Source organism: Melanaphis sacchari, unplaced genomic scaffold (assembly GCF_002803265.2).
Source record: "Melanaphis sacchari strain LSU unplaced genomic scaffold, SCAv2.0 Contig7_pilon_pilon, whole genome shotgun sequence".
NCBI classification, from domain to species: Eukaryota; Metazoa; Arthropoda; class Insecta; order Hemiptera; family Aphididae; genus Melanaphis; species Melanaphis sacchari.
Window position 1 is genome coordinate 5,452,592 of NW_020271560.1, and position 23,405 is coordinate 5,475,996.

Here is a 23,405-nt window from a genome sequence, read left to right on the forward strand (position 1 = left end):
ATCAATATAGGTAATAATAATACATATAGGTACATAGGAGCCTACTACATGGGCTACGTACAAAACAAAATGATTAATAATATTAGCTAAAAATTGCACATTCCAATAGTCCCTCCCAATTGTAGCTACAACGCTTAAAATTCTCGACGCGTTTTGTCGGTAACTTGTATTTCAAATCGAAGATTTTCTAAATCAAATAAACGAGTTCGCGACTGGTAATCAAAAATTTTAACATTACACAGTTTTAACAGCAGTAATTTGTACAAATATCAAGAAATAGATTTTGTAAAATTTCTGAATCGCGCGCTCGATAGAGTCGCTTACTAAAGGTAAATCTATTTTTATAGAATACACGTGTTAACCATTTCGGTGGTTGTAAAATAAAAAGTTTTGAAATAGACGATAAGATAATATCTGGTGCTATACTGCGCCTTCTATATTTTTGTATTTACCAATCGCACTCAAAAACAATTGTTTATAAAAATCATGTTTAGTTATTGCCCGATGGGTACGACGATATTAGGTAAGGCACACGGTTAAATATGTGGATAATACTTGAATATTTTAATTATTTTAATTTATAAGAAAAATTAATTGTTTCATTTCACCCAATACTACAAATATAATGAGCAAACCGGTGATTAGCATCTGGTCTTTTTGACAACCAAGCTGTTATTTTTCTTTCATTACTATTATTATTACCGTTTATCTCGCGTAGGTGAATATATAAATTACCTTATCGGGGATTAGATATGACGTGTGTTATATACAAGAATCGACACCGTTCAGATTTTTGATGACAAAATGTTAACGCGTTTTATATCCTGTACTGTATGATTCTTTTACTCAAGAACATTTATTATTTCAAAAACGTTTTCCAAATTTTAAATATTTTTATTTTTGTTTGCATTAATTTAAATCGTTACAAAACAACATTTTTTTTTTTTTTAAGATTTTAATCTTTTGAATGATAACATGCATTAAAATCAAATTCCTGGAGAGTTGGCTTATTAGTTATTAAGTTATACTACTTAGACTTATGAACTATATTTTATAAGCTACTCGTCAACAATTTAATTTATAAGCATTGAATTATTTTCTCCAAAAAATACTCTCCTTTGGAATAAGAAATAAAATGTAGGTATGTTATCGTTCAAAACAGTTAAAACTTAAAAATGATAACTTTAAAAATATAGGAAAAATACATTATTTTTTGTTTCAAAAATGTTGCTTTGTAACATTAATGTTTTTTGAAATAACGATTGATCTCCCAACAAAAGAATCAATTTGTATAATATATTATGATGTTCCTATTACTAATATATTCAAATACAACATGTCGAGGATGATAGCTGTTGGGATGATTTCGCGTCGATGTAGTTTAAAACAAGTTGTCTCATACAATAATAATGGATATATGAAAAACAAAGTTCGTTGTGTATAGTTATAGGGTGGGATAGATGTATATATTATATACCTAGTCTTTATCTATATATAAATTTAATTTAGGTATATGTACAAAAACGATGTTATCACAGTGACCGCAGTTAAGGGGAAATAAGACTATTTAAATGTTGTCGTTGATTGGGGAGAGGGGAACCACGGGGACTAGACGCGATAATAACATCGCATTATTTATGTGATATCAGTATTGTACCGACTATCAAAGTTATAATATAGACATTAAAAATAAAATTTTACGACTGGGAGGAGGGTAGTCGATCACAGTTCAGTGGTGACCTCCACGTCTTTCCGGTTGAACGTTGTTAGCCCGTTGCCGTTGTGTATCGTGGGACGTCCGAACTCTTTCTTTTCTCGGAACATCACGTTGTCGTTGGTGGGACTGATGACAGCTGCAGTGGCTGCGGATTCGGCATCGTCCGCCGGGTCGAACGCCATGTTCGTCCTGCCGAACGTGCTGGTGCCACCATTCGCCATGCTACGGCCCATGCTCGATGTCCTGGCCGTGGTCGCCGCTTCCGAACTTACGGGACTGTGTCCGTCTGCGGATCAAATGATTGCAATATTATATTATATACCTAATGGAAATATTTTGCGATTTTTTACACGCGTTCCAATTCCGCTATGCAATAGAGGTAGAGGTATCTACTATCTATAGCTTAAAGGTATTTCCGATTTTCCAGCATGCTTATATTAATTGTTTATCGTCTATCACGACATCGATAATGCTATAATAATAATATAGTGTTATAATGTTATTATTGGTGTGCTATAAACCGTGTGTACAAATATGGATTATTATAATATCTCAGTCGACCATTGCTCGTCCAGACATTTGCATAATTTTGTTTTATGTTTTTTTTTTATATTTTTTTCTCTCGTTGCCATTTTAGACACAACAAAGTATTTTTCCACGAAATTACGATAGTTTTTGTATAATTCGCAATTTTATTGGAGAAAAAACACATTGAAATTCGTACACTATTATACGTGATAAGTAAAATATTACAGAATTATCTGCATTCAGAAGCATTTTAATTTTATTTGTTGTCTCGTAATTTCACGATAAATTTAAAGTTGTCTTACGAAAAGTATATTTTTTTTTACACGTATTTTTCGAATACCTACCACAATTTTATAAAACCTGACATCCTCGTAACAATTTAGGTCATACAATTCGGACACGAGCATGCATATTAAAATAACTAGTTTGGTGACTATTGTTTTCTTGAAAAAATATTTACATGGGTGACTACTGTCTAGTTCTTAGGGGCGGTGGTTATGTACATTAATAATCGGCAACCGCAGTCAATTGACAATTGAGAATAAAAATAGAAAAAAATACGGGTTAGCACTTGCTAACGTTTTTGGCCTTGTTATAGTATATTAATATTAGAATCATGATAATTGATTTCATTGTTGTATGGCGGGGGGGAGTGTCATGAGATTTTATTCTCATATCGTCCCGTTTGAAACTTAAGCACTTATTAATTGTTTTACGTAGAATAAGTATTATTATATAATGTTATTACCGATGCTGTCGACGTTTTCTTTGGTAATGTACCCGACATTGTCCATATTGAACGTGTGATTTTTGCGACTAAAATCCAACTGCAAGTCGTTGTAGCTATCGTTGTCATCGATCGGTACGCTCATTTGCAGCACCTGTGCAAAAAAGACCGTCGGTCAAGGTTATTTTATCGATCGTGTGTCGGCGCGTAGTCTTAACCCAAATCTTACCTGTACCTCGTATTCTTTCATGTTCGGCTCGATGAACACCGGGTCATACCGTTGCGTCACGTACATCCGGGCCATCCTTTCCTTATACGCCTTGTACCTGACAAAACGAACAGACAAACGCGTTTATTACATGTTTACATATTTGTGTAGTATAGGTATATTACACTGTTGTACTGCAGGACAAATGTAAATTAGACCCGATCATTTTTACCGATGCAACATGATGAGCTTTATAAATAATTTAATTTGTAAATAATAAATAACACGAGTATAGGTAGAAATAACCTTCTATACACTTGTGAAAAATTTGAAAAGTATAGATTTTGGAGGATAATAAGTATCACGGGGTAATGCAAAATGAACAAATGATACTGAAAAATATTATACTCAATTGTTACTTAAATTAAGTATGTAAAGACCAGGATATTTTTTTCATTAGAACAATTTTTATCAAAAAAAAAAAAAAAAATTGGGGCCGAATTTACAATCGTCCATCGTACTATTATTATTATTATTATTATTATGCACGCTACAAAGCGAGCCGTCTCGTTTTTCCTTGTCGGTACCTACTCGGTAACGTGAGAAAACGCGGTGACCCGCCGTGCTGTATACCTTAATGTACAAGTGGGTATAAGTCACGCGTTATAACTTATAGCCAACGGCCGAGAGTTCAGTCTTACCTCGACCACGACACGCAGATGTAAATTATACCGGCGATGCCCAACACCAGGATCAGGGCCGCCATGAGGATCAGAGTATATGGAAACACGGTCCATTGGATGGTTACGCCCGCGGTATGGGTCCGAGTGACGACGTTCTGCTGTTGCAGCGGCAAATGGATATCTGATGCGATAATTGACAGTTTCTCGGCGATCGTCGTTGTAATGTTACCGACGGAATCTTTGTTCAGTATCGACCTGCGTGGTTAGAAAAAACAAAACACGAAACGTCAATTTACACGTTTATTACTAATATTATATGCGTGTAACAGTGTCATCGCATAATAATACACTAGACGGCGGAAACCGTTCTGTATTCTTGCCGAGTAAATCGACGACCAAACCGGTCGTGGAAACGCGACACTTCGTTTGTTATAGCCCATCATTTGTGCATATTTACGTCGGCTACGCGTATGTTGTACACAGTGTACAGCTGCAGACATGCCGTTATTTTTAATTACCTGGCCACTTTGGTGTTGTTTCGTTCCAAAATTGTCTCGCTGGCGGGGTCTACAACGTAAAACCAGAAATCGGTCGAGCTCGGATCGGTCTCTACGGTAAGGTTGTCTCTCCGCCTGTATTGTTTGGCCGACACTTTTTCACTGCCTACGATCAACTGTAATTGTTTTTCGAGTACGTCTATTAATTTGTTTTCGGAAGATTTAACAATGTCCGGACGTGCGCCATCGATGGCCATTATCAAGCGGTGTTGGTCTTTGATTACGTTTATCTAAAAGAAAAAAATAGGTCATATTGGTAATTTAGATATAATCCTGTTCACAGACGCGTGATGCAGACAGTTCAAAAGAAATGAAATTTTGTGTTTATTTTTTTTTTTAACACTCACAACGACATGGGCTTGAGCTGTGTTGTAGTCACTGGGATTCGTAGCTCCCGGGTTGTCGCGCGCCGTGACCACTAGTCGGAACGGTAAGTTCCGAGGAAGCACGTCGGTCAACGTTCTCAGGGTTTTAATGATCCCGGTCTTTGGGTCGATGGCGAAATAAGGTCCCTCCGTCGAGTTCTGATCATCATCGTCAGCTAACTCGTACCTCACATCACCCAATTTCCCCCCATCCAAATCTTCCGCTTTTACCTGCAACACCGTACTACCTATTTCTTCGTCAACCGCCACAGCTCCGTAATACGCGTTCTTGGCGTAGCGTTTGCTGCTTTCCGGGTACACAAACGTAGGCACGTTGTCGTTTATGTCGATAACTTGTACGTTTAACTATACATGACATTGAGAATATTCAGAATATTATAGTTAATTGACTTACAATCAGTGTTATTAGGTATAATATATTAAGAAATACCTATGCTATAATGATGATATTTAAATATATTTATATTGTTAACTTAAATTACTTACCATAGTAGTGCTTTTTGTCGGGTTGACGACTCCGGCAAGCGTGTCGAGACGTATTTTCAGTTGATAACTCTCTGCGTGTTCGTGATCTAATTTTGTTTCCTTTAAACGCACTTCGCAATTTTTCTCAGTTGTGACGTTTATTGTAAATATATCTATACACCCACCCATAAAATCAAATTAATATCGGATATTATGATAGTTTTTTTCATTTTCATATAAAATTTAAACGTTTTTATGTAAAAAAAAAGGGACTTTAAATTAATTTCATAAATATGATTAATCAGACAATAATGTTTTTTTAAATGAGCTGGGACGTAAGAATAAAGAACTAGGTATTATAACCAATACAAAAATGCATATTTATCTCTGTTGCAATTAATATGGTAACATTATAGTTACCTATTGCTTAATTTAATAATAATTTTAAATTAAATATTTTTTTATAATACTTTACCTTCAGAGTTTCCAGAAACTATTGTACAAACGAGAGGGAGTGGTAGCGATGGTCTTGGGTGTACGACAGTTAGAACTTTAACTAAAGTACCAGCAACAGCAGATTCTAAAACTCGAGCGGTGTACGAATCATCCGAAAATCCCATTCCTAATTCTGGTATTGGAGTCGTGACTCGTCGAACAAATATTGTCACTGATGTCACTGACGAAAGCTGAGGTTCACCCAAATCATAAGCTTTTACATCCACCTGTATAATTAATAATAATTATATAATTTGTGTGCGTTAGTATAGTGGTTAATATTATTTGTTAATTAGTTTCGTTTATGTACAATATATTATCTAACATTTTATTTTAAAAAAAATACAGTATATATTGATTGGTAAGTAAAAAATAATTAGTAATATGAAATATAGAAACCTAGAGATGAAGAATAATGTCAATCAATTTTAACGGTTTTCAGAAATATTTACCAGACGACGTAGTATGAACGTAAACATGTACTATACATTTATACCTATTAAAATATTTTATGAAAATAATCAATGCGGGTGGTCAGTTGTTAACTGTTAAGTATAATATATTTTAATGTATTTTATGTTAATAATTAGGTTATATTTGTAACATGTTTAATAAATCTATATTAAATCTAAATGTGATCAGTTGTAGCCCGCTAGAGCATTTTGTAATTTGTAAATTACATGTAAAATACTAAAATATAAATATATTTTTAGATACGTTTTCAACTTAAATTATCTAAGTTTAATACAATAATATTTATAACAAATGCGATATAATTTATCAAATTTTGAAAGTAGTTTGGTACGTATGGGCACTTATTTTATTATTTTTAAGCTTAATAAAAAATAGTTACAATTAATTTACCTGGTATTCATTATCAGGTTCTTTTTGTAAATCACCACGTACATATAAAACACCAAGATCAGGGTCTACATGGAAATACTTTAACGCCTTTCCACGGCCACTCAATTCATATCGAACCTAAAATACATTATTATTTTTTTATTATGATTCAGTTGATTAAAATGATAGGTTTTTTTTAATTTACCTTATTTCCCGGAGATGTTCCATCCGAATCGGTAGCTAAAAGAGTTGTGACTTTAGTTCCAATGGCTACATCGTCGTCAAGTGTTACTGGCGAAGGAATGGTTAGAAATACTGGTGGGATGTCATTGCGATCTTCAACGTTAACAATTACTTTCGTTGTGGCGCCTGGTGTTTGATTTGAATTTTCCAATGTTCCGATTATAAGGGTATGTTGACTGTCTTTCTCGTAGTCTAAACCTCTAAGTGTTCTAATCGTTCCAGTAGTCGGATCTATAGTAAATAAATCTGAAGGTCCTTGTTTTATTACATAAGTCACTCGTTTCACTGTATCGGGATCATCGGCCTACAATATTATACATAATTTATTAAACATAAATAATTAAGCATATGTTTTTTGATAATATATATATATATATTACAAAATATATACTGTGACATTTAATAAAAAAAAATATTGTGAAATATAAACCATACACTGATCTAAATTAATTTAAAAGATAAGTTTGTCATATAAAAAAATAAGCAAAAATTGTCTTAAAATAAAAATAATAATAGTTTTAAAAAAAAATACACACGTGCACTTGAGTAACTAAGAAATCAGGTGCATTTTCAGGTACTTTTGCTTCGTATAGTGTTTTATGAAATACTGGAATTTCGTCTTCAACGTCTTTGACAAAAACAGTCACAGAAGCAGTTCCAATACGTGGATCTGGCGCTCCGTCTTTGGCAGTGATCACAAATTTATATTCCTATTAAAATATATGATTCTAGTTTATTAATTTTCAATAAAATAGAGTATAATATTTCTAACAAAAAATTAATTTTTTCTACTTACATTGTTTTTTTCATAGTCCAAGGCTGTAGCAGTACGTATATGTCCAGTGTTGGCATCAATTAAAAATGGTAAATCGTCCGGCAATGAATAATGAACTAATGCGTTTATTCCTTCGTCTCCGTCTACAGCTTCTACTTTTCCAACTGGGGCTCCATCTAAACCTTCGTCCACTGAGAACTCATATGGGGCACCAATAAATTCTGGATTCTTATCATTAATATCACTAATCTTGATGTTTAATGTTGTTGTACTAGAAAGTCCACCTTCATCTTGTGCTTTGATTAACTAAATACATATTGTTTCTATTACACATTATTCAACATTAAAATCGCTGATAACGAGACACTTACCAATTGATAACGAGTCAGCTCTTCGCGATCCAATTTTCTTATAACACTAACTATTCCACTTTTTTCGCCAATTGAAAATTGTCTCAAGTCATTTCCTGATAAGATTGTGTAAGTAACGGGATCGTTTTCGGGATCAATGGCCTTCAATGGGATAACTGTTGTGTTAATAGGTGATCCTTCACTAACAGTCACTTCGTATGAAGATTGTGAAAATACTGGGGATTTAGTATTTGGTCCAGCTATTACAACAACTTCGACAATACTTTGGGTGTATAAACCTCCAGAGTCAGAAGCTTGGACAGTTATACTGTACTGATCACCAGCCATCATTCGACCAGTGGTTTCAATCCAACCAGTTATTGGATCAATATGGAACTTACTGTGGCCTTGGTTTGATACATGATATATACTATAAGACACATTTGCATTTTGACCTTCGTCGTTGTCTACTGCTTTAATCTACGTAAAATGTAAACGATCAACGAAAATTCATAAAATTGATCAATATAATTTACAACGTACTTGGACAAGTTGTCGCCTAGAATTTCCAGCTTGGATCGTGATTGGAGACAACATTGGCATTCGAGGAGGATTATCATTCACATCTTTCAAAAACACTGTCATTAGATATGGAATGCTACCAGCATGTCCATTAACTTCTCTAGCTACTATCTAAAAATAATATTTTTATAATAGTATTAAAAAAATCATTTGTTTGATTGCAACTAATGAGTGATCAAATTATACAACATTTACATTTTAATACAATTTAATATAAATTTATATTTACTTGAAAACGGTATTTTCCAGGATTAGGTGGATCTCTGTCTAATTTTTCTTCATTTACGTAAACATATCCATCGGAATCCACATTAAAAGAATTAGTAGTGAGTTCAAATGCATAAGTTACTTTAGGATCATTTGGTCCCTATAAATATTTTGATGTTTAAAAACATAAGTAACTTATTGTACATTTCAAATTGAGAATAAAAAAAAAACTTTTTTGATTTTATATTTTAATTATAATATTTACCAAATCGTCGTCGGTTACGGATAAAATGATTGGTTGTCCATTTTTATCTAAAACTTTTGTACCAATAGGAGAGTTTTCTTCTACAAATCCATATCCTTCATCAACAGCAGAACTATGTATCACGGGGGGATTGATATCGACAGGTTTTACTTCAATGTACAGTTTAGCAGTAGTTGATCTATGGTTGGATGATTCTTCTTCAGCCTTAAGAACATTAATTTTTTTTAACAACTATAAAGATAGGTAATATTTTAATAATATACCTTGACAGTTATTGAAAATTTCTTTGTCAAACTAGTATCTACTGCCTTTATTTGTTTTACGGTACCAAACTGAGGATCGATGGTGAAGTATTCGGAATAGAAAGATGGCGTCCCATCAATAAACGTATACTCGATTGGATAATTCAAAGAATCCATGTCAACAGCTTGTATTTTTTCTGGTCTTATCGTTAGGACTCCAGAATTTACACCACTAGCAACCTAATAAGTAATATATAAAAATATTTAGTAAAACAATAATAATTTTATAAAATTCAAAAAGTTTTATTTAATGTAGGTACAAGAAAGTAAAAGTAAATTATTCCTTGTTAAAAATAAATGTACTAATATAATATTGACCATGAAATAATTTTTAAGTATACATTATTATTTTTAGACGAGACAATAGATATAATAATACTTAGTTAAAACATATCAATGATAGAAAAATTCAAAACATTTAGTTCATATTATAATATTATGTTTTAATAATTCATTTAGTGACAATTTATTTTTTCTCACTTTATGGGATAGATCACAACATTTTTAATTAGGTAGTTTAATTCAATTGATCTTTCTAAGTCAATATAAACTACAAGTAACTAATTAATTTACTAAAAATAAATTATATTTTATATTATTTTAATAAAAAACATGAATGAATTTAAGTAGGTACATTGTATACTATATTATTGTAATTACTAATATAATACTTGAAAAACGTTTAAATATGTTTACATCTGTAACGAATTGTATGATTCCAGTACATATGTATTTGCATTTATCATTGTAAATCACAATCATTCAACTCCAATAATAAATCACGAAAATAAAAAAATGCCATTTATATTACTCCCTCTCTACACGAGCTTATTACACTGACGATTTGTAATATAGTTTACGATTATATTAGTTCGTATATGAAACCTGCGGGCATCCGGAAAACCGGTTAAGCGTTAAATGTTTTAACTCTCTCCCATGAATGAAATAACTATATAGTACGTACGCAGTATATTAAACAGATAAAATATGTTAATATATTGGATTGGTCACTATGATTTTTAGAGCAGAAAATAATGGTCTAAAAAAACTGAACGCATTCTATTTCACTGGTATTATGTTAAAATCTTTATGTAATAATTATCATGGATTATATCATAATGGTAACTTACGGTGGTGTAGTATTCTGGATTTATGCAAGCTCCGTCCTGAACCGTACATCCTTGGTAATTGAACGATGGATCCTGATCGTCTTCGTCTTTTACCATTACCGTAAGCGTCGTCGTCGAGGTAAGTCTGTCTTCGGGGTTCTTCGCTCGGTCCTGAAATCATGTTTATTTCATTCGTTCGTTCGTTTACCGATGCTATGAAAATAAAGGTAGTTTATCGGGAAAACGGGATAATACCGACCGGCAGAGGGTATAGATAAATGGGACCGACGTTGAATTCTGTCGCCTGTCCCAAGGCATACGAAATACACCAATAACCGAACAAAATAAGAAACCTATGCATTTCGAGACATTTAAAACTTTACTACGATTCACGCCATTTAAACATTTAAAACGTATTTGACCTCTGCAACCGTTGCTATTCCGTCATAGATGTGCCATATGTACAGCGTGTGTACCTTTATATATATATAATATGAGTTGTGTACGCTGTAACGAGTGTGTGCGTGTGCTCGTGCATATTTGGATGCGTGTAATATTCAAATATAAACAACTATATAATACCTGCACCTATACTGTTCATCGATATTCGACTGTTCTATTTATTTGACACGCGTTGGGAAAATAGAATATTAATTAAAATATTATTGTTCGAAGCGTACAGAAATAATAATTTTACACAATATACACTATACACTATATATACACACAGAATGACGCGCACGTTTACTAACGATTTATCCAATTGTAGATATAAATTATCTATATAATAATATCATATACTAAGTGTATATATAATGCAACTGTGCAGGTCGGCTAATAGAGTTTTGTAAAGTTCCATCTTTTAAAAATTAAAACATTATAGTGATCGCCGCAGGACACATTTTTAAAATAATAAAGGTCGTATGAGTTTTAAAAAAATTGCTCAGGGTGTTTACTTAAATGAAAATGCATTATCATTAAAATATGTTATGGCGGGTAATGCAGAAGCTATTTATTAGTTTTTGATTACCTATTTAATAAATAAATTACTGATAATGATAACACGGGGGTCGAATAGTGAAGGTCAAACGTTTGTGAACCATAGTCCATAAATATTATTACTAAGTGGGTGTATGACACCAGAACAAATAATGTCAGTTGTAAATAAGTACTCAAATTTAATGTATGTTGAAATAGAATTATTATAACTTCGAGGTCGAATTAAAAGAAAAACTTTTAAGATTTACGTTTAGAATATATTTTAACGCTTCAATAATTAGTCTAACTAATCTAACCAGAGTGATATGTTCACGTCATTATTATTAAAACCAGTACACGCGTATATTCCATAAACATAAGTATTATGTATAATTGTATAAATAGTTTTTTTATTATTTAACTAAATAATTTCAAAATAAAATAATAATAATACGATATATTGAAATCATGAAGTGACTCACGAACAGTAATATAAAAATGAGTTGAAAACGCAATTAACTGGAAATGTGATTATCCATTGTCAACAAATCGTATAATATATTATACGCGTGCATATATTATTATAATTATTATTATTGTTGTATTATCAACCACCAACGCTATTTTTTGGCTAATTTCAACACTTAATTATTATCATATTATATTCTCTGGAGTGAAGTATTAAAAAGAAAAGAGGTATGAAATTTCAGGTGTAGGATTAATGAGTCATTATATACTGTATATAAAATCCGTAGGAGATGATGCATACATAATATAGGCACGCAATCTCAACTGGTGTTCGAGGGTATCACAGCGTAGGACGTTTGTGGAGTGCGAAACGTGCGACGTGTGTGTGTGTAGGTACAAATATCTAATCCCTCCTTTTCTTACATATCGTTTACTAAGGGAAGTGGTGTAAACATATAGGTGTATATAATAAAACGGATAAAATGCATATGTGAGAAAGAAAATGTATCCATAACCGGTCTGTAAGAAAAAAAAACTGGTAAAAAATACCAGTGTAACTAGAGCGGCTTGCTTAAATTGGACATTTCCACTTTGGCCTCGTTATTAAACCCTATCGCGTATAGTGCGTATCCCCGCACCATAAACGTAAATCGTAATTTGTAATATTATATTTTAAAAATATTACACGGTTTCGTAGTTAGAGGATACGGTTCCAAAAGTCGACTTCGGCTTATGAATCAACATTGCGGAGAAAAGTAATTACTGCGATACCGATTAAATAAAATTATAATATAATATACAAAGAGCTGCGCTCTATCTATTAGAAATTCGTTTTCGCCGAAAGTTGAACACATGATAATTAAACATTTAATTTTACACGTACCGTCGCTTGAATCGTTACGAAGTATTTTTGGACTTTTTCAAAGTCCAGGCCCTTCTGTAGTATTATTTCGCCAGAATTGGAAGATTTCATCTTAAAGTGTTTGACGCCATCGCTGACTCGGCCTTTTTGAAGTTCTTCTTCCGGTACATTTCCAGGAATCACCAAGTACTCGACTAGAGCGTTGACGCCGGTGTCTGCGTCTATTGTTTTAACAGCTGCCACAGATGTGCCGACTGTTGTCAACTGTACACACACACATATACACGAAAATTAATTGGTAAGAATTTAGTCGAACGATGAAAATTAATGAATTATGCCAAGTGTTATCATACGATACGTACCTCGGGAACCGATACTTGGTATGGAGTATCCAAAAATACTGGTGCATTGTCGTTAATGTCAGTTGTGCGGACTATTATGGGTATAGTCCTTTTTTTGTTGGTAGATCTTACCACACACGTGACCTGAAAGTATAGATATTTAAAATAAGAAAAAAGATTTCAAGTGATGAGTTAGTACAAAATAATAAATTTAGTTTTCTTATAATGTGCCTAAAAATTTATATTTTTAAAAAATACAAAAAAAATACAAAGAATAATAATAGTTACCTGGAATACGATGTGGGACAAATTTTCCGCGTCTCTGTCCAGCGGTTGAGTCAATTGGATATGTTTTCCGATTAACGCGAATGTTGAATTTCTCGTCGGAAAAAGTAAATCCAAAGATATTTCAGTGTAAGGATCTCCTATGATCGGTAATTCGGATGGTTTGATAGGTTGATTTATTTCTGTTCACATATAAACAAAACAACAGGTGTCTTAAGTACGTTATAGATTATTTTACGTAGATTATATTATTGTAGCATATAAAAAAGATCACGATATCATTATATTGAGTTTATACTTAATATATTATCATAAGTGCATAAGCATCCTCAGGCGTTTTTTATATATATAATTGCCAAGATAATAGCCCATAATTATTGTACGTTAACTACGGTTAATATACGTTTTAAACTCAGTTATAGAGGCACGCGATTTCTATAACACGAAACTGCTCCGTATTTTCTCAAAAAAGTACTATAAATAAAAGATACCAGTTGGATGACTAGTCGATTGAATAATTAAAACATTAAAATCTTGTTAATATTCCAATTTTTTTTTTTAAGTATTTTCAAACGACCGTTGATTGTGCATATTCTAATAGAAGAGTTTCCATTTTTCGAAAAAATCGTCTACTTATATTGTATAGTATAAAATAATCATAGGAAAAAGAAAACATTTTTGGGCAAACTACTCTGCAGAGGAATCACGTTATTCGTGGGAATCGTTTTAACGGCTCGTCAATTGTACAACAATAATATTGAAGACATACAAGTGACGTGTGAGGCGGAAGTATGATCTTTATTATATATCTATATACCTTCCGTTTAGCGTTGATTTCTAGTTGGACGAAATATTTTACATAGCTTATTATCGAATGACATTTGGGATAAGACCTATATATTTACACTATTTACAGTGGAGTATATAAGAACTCGGTAACTTCGACATGTCTATTATATTTACTACCATTCACATAGTTTACGTGCTGTCGTTGATTGGCCGAGGTAAGTAATATCAGGTCAAATACCAGCACAATAAAAAGTGACTGTAGAACGATGGTCCATTGTAAAGGTGGCACGCTTAACGTTGGCATCGCACATCTCGAGGTGTAAATAACTGCCAATAGCTCGAGGATAACGGTACAATTATTGTTGTGAAGAGTAATAATCAGTTTTTCGTTTTTGTTGTTGTTGTTGTGGCTAGTTGTGATTTGTGAATGTGTGTGTGCTGGTGACAATTATACAGCGTGACTATGTGTGTTGTATATAATAATAAGTTCGCACGGTCTAGTTTTTATAAATTAACTTTTATGTTTAAAAAACGTATAATTATTGTGTGATATTAAATGTCGTTCGAAAACAAGTAACGAGGGGTTTTTAAGAACTTCCCGAGCGCGATTATATTTCTGAAAGTCTAACCGCTATAACCATTTAATTATTTATAAGTACTTAATATTTCTTTTTTTATGGTATAAAGTTATCGGTATGAGTTCTTCGTATTGAATGTTTTATAATAATAAGATAATGATTATAATTTTTTGTTTTGTACTGCAGTTCCCTTCCAGCGAGTACCTTTGTTCGTCGTCTCAAATTATCTTTTTAACATGTACCCGTTGGGTCATCGATAACTTGTGTAACCCGAAACAAATTAACACACGTCACGCGGAAATATAAGTGGATCTTTTTTTTATTGCCATGACAAATTGGATTTTATTGAAAAAAAATAAATACTCACGAGACCCACGACTTTCTTCGATGTCCAGCACAATGTTTCCTTGGCCAGTTTCCATCTCGCATAGTCCTAAAATAATAAAAATGAATTCGATTCAAAATGTATTTTATTAATATTTTGACTGTTATGGTTTTAGAGGTTAGTACAGTGATACCCCAACCAATTAACAGTATGAAAATAATATTGTCATTAAAAATACTAGTTATACCTGATTTACCTATAAGTACTAATAATTATTTTATATTTATCTAAGTATTTTTATGAATACATGTTAAATTATGTTTCAAATATTTTTCCTACTTCCCAATCAAAACCATTCATCCGCGATTGAATCAAAAAAATCTTGATGACATTTTCGATTTGTGCATTTCGGTTAGGCTTTATGCTAAATATTATAACCAAATTACTTGTAATTTTTTGTATAGTTTTCAAAATTTTTATAAACATATGATTTTAAGCATAATTCACGAAATTCATAATATTTATATACCTATATACACGTGTAAGATGTTCACACGAGTTCTACGACCCTATAGAGTATAGATATATACAAACCGGTCGTCAATCCTCTATAAATGCTTTTCACATATTATATACACGCCGCGTATAAGATTTTATGTTTCATTTATAAATATATGAAGCGACAATCGATTACACAATCCCACGGATCTAACTAATTAACTCATTTCAACGAAACTAGTAATATTGGTGTATGATAATTTTTGAATTAATATATTTTCAATTGAATAATACGCGTATAAGTAAACAACTTGTTTATTATTTTTTATGGGCATGGAGAAAATTGTCGTCATACAACATACGCACACATTACATATTACATATAGTTGTATGGAGATAAATATTATTGTATAGGAGGTAGAATTATTAGTTATTACATTATCTGATGACGTCACGTATAATTTCTTCGGGATTTACTTATAAATGGTAGGTTTTTATTTATTTCTTCGAGATTGTTTAAACAATACATATACCGCTAGTAATATTACTGGGCACAAATAAAATAAGTATTACATTAAAAATAGATCGTTAAAACGATAAATAATAGGTAATAAATAATAATATACGTTGTTTATACTTATTGCAGTTTAAGATTCTATTTTTTTTTTTAACAGATGAATTTTTTAGCATAAGATAACATGAACGCGTCATATAACACAGATAACGCGTTGTAGATAGCATTATATAGGTACCTACTTATAACTATTATCCTTACAGTTGAATGCTATAATGTATAGAGCTCTAATCTTCTAATCAAATTACCTGGTTTGGCATAAACGCCATGTCGGTATCCTTTGTCCAAGACGAGCAGGAACAGTAGCGGGGTCCACGCAGCTATAAACCGTCGTCGATCCATCCTAAATCAAAAAATCATTTAAATTTTAATAGGTACACTACAACAAATCACTAGGTTATGAAAATCACACGCACTGGCACACCGCATGCACGCACACACGTGTGGTTGCGCGTAACTGTCTGTCATTAGCGAATAAGTTTTAAAAGAAGTATTTTTATGACTTATTCTACGCGCAGGACTTCATCTGACGTCGAGAGATTTTTCAACCAGGATAATATTGCTTATTATATTACTACATAACTGTTATTGCACAATTGTGTAAGTGAGACGAGGTGTTTTTTTCTTGTCGAAAAACCCCTTGAGACTGATGAGTGAAAGTCCACTATGCAGTTATGCGCGTGTATACGATAATAATGGCACGTGACCTTTTAAAGTCGTATAGTATATTATTGACGATCATTTTAGTATGTCATTTTTTTTAATTGATGGATAATGTGCGTTTATGTACTGCAACGATACGTTTATTAATTTTTTTTACGAGGAAATATTTTGCGACTTAATAAGTAATAATAAATTGTTTATATAACACGGGATTTGAGAATGCATTTTATAACATATTATACTACTATAGTATACCTTTAAAGGTATATACAATATAATTTGCTTGCCATCAATATTCATTTATAATCAATGATTTGGGATTAATGTCGTTACCATCTGTATATAAATTAGAAATCGTTTTAAATTTCTACGCTATTATCATACCGAATACACCTAATTAACTATTTTATTATCGAATGAATAGTAGAAACGTTAACTTGTTGGTAACACGTTGAATAAGTTACCTATCTAAAATTTTTATAACTCTTACATCTTATGTACTATATGACTGATCCAGCTACCATGGCATATATAACTCCATAATAAGTACATTGTACGTATACATTCATAAAATTAAAAAGAATATTTTCGGTCGATTGAATCGATAACGCGAATAATTCTTTACCACAAACGCAATAATGATAAATAATAACCACAATTAGCCATACGATGCAACGAGTATTTTTTGTATTATAAATAAATTATTAGGTAGGTAGGTATACCTGTTAATAACTATAATAATAATAATAATAATAATATGAGCAGCTATAGTATTTACTATTTAGGTTAAAGTAACGTAGTGTATATTAATAATACACACATGTGTGTCTTTTATTATATAATTTATGTTGAATACGTAATTCGAATGGGGCAAATATTCAATGAATAGAACATAATAATATACAAATCACTTAAAGTTTTTCAGTAATCGTGACTAAACGATAGCGTATATTATAGTCCTTCGTTATAACATGGCTATGTGATAGTATTGTATTTATTATTTTATTTTTTTTTATAATATTTATTGTCTTTCAGTTCGAATCGGAAAAATACTTTCTCGAATGATTTTATAAAACTCATTGGTGCGTTGTACGTTTATAGACATTATACTGAGTATAACGCATCCGGAATTCTGGAACGTTATGTGCAGAATTACACACATATGACTACACGATAGTGTTATGTGTTGCGAATGCAACGAAAAAATAAATTGAGATTTTGAGATTTTTCGTTATGAAAACGTTCGCCGCACGAGAGAACATGTGCTATATTATAACAATATAATATAATATAATATTAAAATCCTAGGAACACGACCAATGCAGATCTAATCCGATTGCTATACAAAATTATTATTATTTTTATTGATATATACTGTTTTTACTATTTAGTCGATTATTTATAATATATACTATGTACCTAAATCCTAAACACATTATACACTGCATCGGTGTATATTATATACGCGATTTCACGTCGCGCTAATTATATTGTAATTCGATGACTTTTCACCAACTGCCGCAGTGTGTGACGTGTGTTTATGTGCGTGAATATGTGTGAGTACGTATACCTAACATAATATTATAGTATGCACCTAACCCTTTCTGCAAGGCCATACATCGGAATCCGATCCAACTCCGCCGTGCCCCTATAATAATATATATTATTGTGTGTGTGTTTTTTTTTTTGAAAGATATATTACAGGCGTAGGCATGTACCTATAATACCTATAACAATATCTGTGGACAGGATTTTTTGGCTCGATACGACCGAACGGCGGCACGACGGTCAATCGGTATTCGGGTCAAACATCTCGAGCGTTTAGCAACTTGCCTTGGCCACCGTCACGATTCGACATTCGTATAATACGTATAAGAGTACGACACACACAATTTAATATTGTACAGATAACGACTACTGCCTAACGATATATACATGAAAACGAAAAGTGCTTGCGCCAGTCGTGGAGATAATAAGACCGTTTTTAGCGTCCAAGTGCGGCGAGCCGGAGTCCCCGTAGTCCACTTTTACGTGGTTTTAACGAGAAATCGCCAAGATCGCATCGACACGCGTAGGTATACATAGGTATCATATAAGGGTGCCTACCTACATAATTCATATTATTTCAACTTGGACCGTTTACCTTACAACCGTTATGGCCCGTAAATTCGATTGAAATCGACGATATATCTAAGTATATGTAGGTACTATACTACTATATTTGTTTGCTAAGAACTTAAAAGTTATATAAATGTATAATACCAATTATTGTTAGACCGTTGAGGCATTATCAATGTTTCAGCCTGATCGGTTATACACGTTCGCGTTATAATAAATTATATCTGTACAGTATATTATTATGAATTCACGAATAATGCGTACAGAGTATAATGTAATCTACCTAAAATAATTCAATAATTAATAACGACATTAATACTTTTTAAACGATTTTAATTAAGACAAGAATAATATCAGATGGTCAATCAAAAACCGTGTAAGTTACAACAAGAAATTCAGTATTATATAGGTTCATTTGTATTTTTAATATATTAAAATACCTGCATTTTCATACGCAAGAAAACCGTGAAACGTTTAGGTAGGTGGATATTGGATAGGTATTATATATATATATTTATATTATGAATTATGTACAATACGCGGCGGTGAATCGGCAAATTTACATGGTAACTTGCCAATATTTCATATCCTGCGCTGTCCATATAATATACATTAATAAACATTTATAAATTATGTAATACGCACATCCGAATAATAATATATTTGTAAAAAAAAAATAGCTCTCAGTCGTTAAACAATAGCCCGCAGTGGTTAGGCGTGCACCAATAAAGATATACGCGTATAACACCACAAGTATACAGCAGCTCCACACCTATATGGCTAATATATATTAAATTTGATACTTCAAATTTAGTTTTAATTGTCAAAGTTACCAGGTTTCTCGAGAAGAGTGATTTAAATAAAGTGAAATATGTACGTGTTACGCTCGAACAACGGCGTCAACATGAACATATTATAATACACTAATTCGCCACAAATATAATAATAAACATATCATAAATGTAACTACATAAATAATACTACTTTGTTACATTTGAATTTCAAATATTTAAACGCGCAGAATTGCAATAACTCCTACGTAATGTGTTTCACGTATATATATATATATATGTGTATATTTAAACGTTAAACTTAAAGAGCATCTCACCTTCCTGCTTAACAAGGATAATTTCCAGGTAACGTCTGAAATTAGCGATAGAAATAATAATAAGATAAATATTTTTTCATATAACTGTACCTCTGTATTACAATATAATATCATAGTCTTTTGTTATTTACTGGAGTTGGATTATCATTAAAATTAAAAAATAATTAAAATAAAATAATAATAATAGAAGACCAGTACTACTGACTGATTTTGTTATTGAACTATTGCAGTGAGAACTGAAAAATGTCTGTTAGAGACCTCATTTGAATAGTATACTATGTAAATTGTAAATATTAGAACAAATAAAGTCATATAGCTAGAAACATCGGACATGGTCTGATTTACGATTTTCGTGACATAAATTTAAGGTGGCATCTATTAGAAATAAAAACTACGCATTAATACCAATTAAAAAAAAAACGTCGACACCTTATGATGACTGTTCGATCATTGTTTGTAGAGGACACCCGGTTCGAATTGGGCCGGCGAGCTTCCGAGAAAATCTTGGTAAGTCGTTCAAAATATAACCCAGTTATGATTGTTGAGTATATAATTGAATCAAATAATTAAACCGTACAGTGGCTGTAGCTGTAATCAAACGTTAGAAATCTTAAAACTCGCGGTAGAACGACAATAATTTGACTATCCGGTGCTGAAGGACACACGCCGTAACGAGTTATGATCAGTAAGGAAAAATTGTCGCGAAAAACGACTAGCAAAATAACAATTACGTTTTTATTGGTAATTTTTGATTTATAAACGGAATTTCCTCTTAAATGAGTTTTTCACAAATTGCGGCGTTGGTGTATGGAACAGGACACGGTAAATAGTCTGATCCGAATGTTCCGATCGCTAATAATAGGTATTATTTACGTATTTTTGTCACAGCATACGGGACAGGTTGATAATAAAATATTTTATAACTTAAAATTTATAATATTGTTATAATAATTTAATAAAAATTAATGATATACGATGTTTAACAATTTTAGAGACACTTTTCAGAATATTTGTTAAGATCATATTATAGCAGAATAGAATTATTCATAGAATTTATTGGTAGATAATAAATATATTTTTAAGTCATAGGCGAACAATAAATACTTATATTGTTTAAATATTAGATCAAGATTATTAATAAATAGCAGAAATAAAAGAGGAGTTAAATGGCCATTATATGAGGAGCATCAGATATAGCCATCTTACTACTGGATAAAAGACCATTAATCATAGCTCTAAAAGACTTATTTGATAAATAGGAACTTCGAATACTGTTGTGCTCTTGAAATTTATTTAATCTAATAAGTTGTTGTCAAATTAAGAGCGTATTTTTTTCTGACAAGGTAAGTGTTATCTCTTTATCTTTTCAACATCGTGGTTTAGACCGATCCGATTTCATTGGTAGTTACATTTTTAACGGTTTTTAAAATGATAATCGATACGTTTACCAATTGCTATTATTGTCTCTTATTTTTTAAAGTTCTATATAGGTGTATCGCACTCGAACACTCCTAAAATTACACCTACTGCGTATATAATATTACGAAATTAAACTTCAAATATGGGCATCGTATAATCTCAAAACAATTTAATACTTACATGGGTATGGTACCGATCATAAGTATAAGGTATTTTATATAAGTCATGAGTAATTAATCAACATTTCAGTTAAATTAATAATAATATAAAATATTAATACAATAAATTTCTTTCGTTAAGTATAACGCGTCACTTGCCATATAATTCATATTTTATTCATGATATCATACAAATTTATATAATATCTATAATAATACAATTCTTATAGACTATAGTTTGTACGAAAATTATACGTTATTCATACAATTTTCTAAGAAAACGTGTACCTATAGGTAGGTATATAATAAAGTTGTAACTATCAAGAAGACAGCAGGAAGTGACTCACGACTAATAAGCTATTTTACAGTCATGAACGATTTAAATTTAGTGCTATAAATCTATATAATATTATACATTCAACTTATTTCTTCTCAGAATTTTATCAATGGCACATTAAAAAAAAACAACAGTTAGGCAGTATTTAAATTATATTAATTGTCATGTACACATTTTAGTATAATACGTAATTTCCAATAGCAATGGATTATTTTATAAATATTTAATACACACCTGCAGTAATAATTCATAAATCATAATAATAATAATCACACACGTCCGTTTTGAAAAACTTACGAGATATATCGGTACGTTACGTATATACCTACCAATTAAAAATCCTTAATATTTCTTGCTTCGTGTTTGCCGTTAACGGGCTACAGTCGCCGTTAATGATATTTAGATTGAAAATACCCCAGTCACGAACGCTTGGCGCAGAACAAACGCGTGGAATATAAATCGAGGAAAACGTGTAGGTTTTAAGTATTATAATAATATAATGCGAGGACAACGCACATCGTACATGCGTATTTTAATAATCAACAACTGAAAAACACTCAAAAAATGATGATTTTAGCTGAAAAACATCAAACATTTGTTATCTTGGATCAAAATTATAATAGGTTTTTATTTTTTTGCACAATATTAAAATGTAAAATTCAAATTCGAATTTTCCATAAACATGTTTTTTTATACATCATTTTTTTCCAGGAGTTTAATTAATAGTACAAGCGTAGTATATGAAGACCAAAGAATTAGCGCTAGAAATAAATTTTTTTCTGATATATTGACTGATAATATTATAAATGGGTAATATCAAAAATGTTAATTTCTATATATTCGATACTCATTTTATTTTGATACTTTATAAACTCCGTCATATTGTCATTATTAAGTTGATAACATGTAAAACATAACATAATAATAATAATGTCATAAAACATTGAAATGGGTACAAAAAAAAAACAACACAATTTTGTTGCTTACTATTTATACGTTATATACCAGTATTAAGTTTATAGGTGTATCAAAAAATCGAATGAAACCATTGCTCACTATCTCTAATAATAATAATTATACATTAATAGCACTTAGTAGATTAGTAGCGAGTAGCAATCTACCTTGCTAAGTCGTAGACGTTTGCGTGATTAATGATCCGGTCAAATCACGGGCTCTTGGTTGTATATCCGGAGAAACTGGTTAAGCAAGCCGCACTGGTGGAAGTATTCTTATTTTATTTATTTTTTGTTTCGTTTTCATTTTATATCTGAATCGAACATGCATCCAATATTGCGTGTAAGGTACAAATGACGGTCATCATGATCTTAGCTATATCATACGAGTATATATATAGCTAACTCCAGCAGAGTGAGACAGAGGTAAGGAGACATATAGTCTCCGAAAATCGCGTGGTTAGAGATGATAATATCGTCGGTTAATGGTGGTAATACTACCACGTATA

At 31.6% G+C, this 23,405-nt stretch overlaps 1 protein-coding gene across 2 annotated transcripts in view; it reads right to left on the reverse strand.

The window, feature by feature from the left end:
- Positions 1 to 1,022: 1,022 nt before the first annotated feature.
- Positions 1,023 to 23,405, reverse strand: part of LOC112601626 (cadherin-99C) — a 56,123-nt gene continuing 33,740 nt past the window's right edge. Inside the window, exons 3-25 of one of the 2 annotated variants that reach the window (XM_025349335.1) lie at positions 16,389 to 16,483; positions 15,111 to 15,176; positions 13,380 to 13,558; positions 13,113 to 13,235; positions 12,772 to 13,014; positions 10,464 to 10,613; positions 9,295 to 9,513; positions 9,032 to 9,235; positions 8,789 to 8,926; positions 8,521 to 8,670; positions 7,999 to 8,457; positions 7,649 to 7,933; positions 7,389 to 7,562; positions 6,815 to 7,156; positions 6,631 to 6,747; positions 5,747 to 5,993; positions 5,293 to 5,444; positions 4,768 to 5,151; positions 4,382 to 4,650; positions 3,882 to 4,118; positions 3,208 to 3,298; positions 2,994 to 3,126; positions 1,023 to 2,003 (exon numbers count right to left, since the gene is read on the reverse strand). In XM_025349335.1, the coding sequence (XP_025205120.1) occupies positions 1,723 to 2,003; positions 2,994 to 3,126; positions 3,208 to 3,298; positions 3,882 to 4,118; positions 4,382 to 4,650; positions 4,768 to 5,151; positions 5,293 to 5,444; positions 5,747 to 5,993; positions 6,631 to 6,747; positions 6,815 to 7,156; positions 7,389 to 7,562; positions 7,649 to 7,933; positions 7,999 to 8,457; positions 8,521 to 8,670; positions 8,789 to 8,926; positions 9,032 to 9,235; positions 9,295 to 9,513; positions 10,464 to 10,613; positions 12,772 to 13,014; positions 13,113 to 13,235; positions 13,380 to 13,558; positions 15,111 to 15,176; positions 16,389 to 16,482 (4,737 nt within the window). In that variant the 5' untranslated portion in view covers position 16,483 and the 3' untranslated portion in view covers positions 1,023 to 1,722. Of the gene's footprint in view, positions 2,004 to 2,993; positions 3,127 to 3,201; positions 3,299 to 3,881; positions 4,119 to 4,381; positions 4,651 to 4,767; positions 5,152 to 5,292; positions 5,445 to 5,746; positions 5,994 to 6,630; positions 6,748 to 6,814; positions 7,157 to 7,388; positions 7,563 to 7,648; positions 7,934 to 7,998; positions 8,458 to 8,520; positions 8,671 to 8,788; positions 8,927 to 9,031; positions 9,236 to 9,294; positions 9,514 to 10,463; positions 10,614 to 12,771; positions 13,015 to 13,112; positions 13,236 to 13,379; positions 13,559 to 15,110; positions 15,177 to 16,388; positions 16,484 to 23,405 lie in introns of both variants that reach the window. The other variant, XM_025349334.1, reaches the window with a different exon arrangement.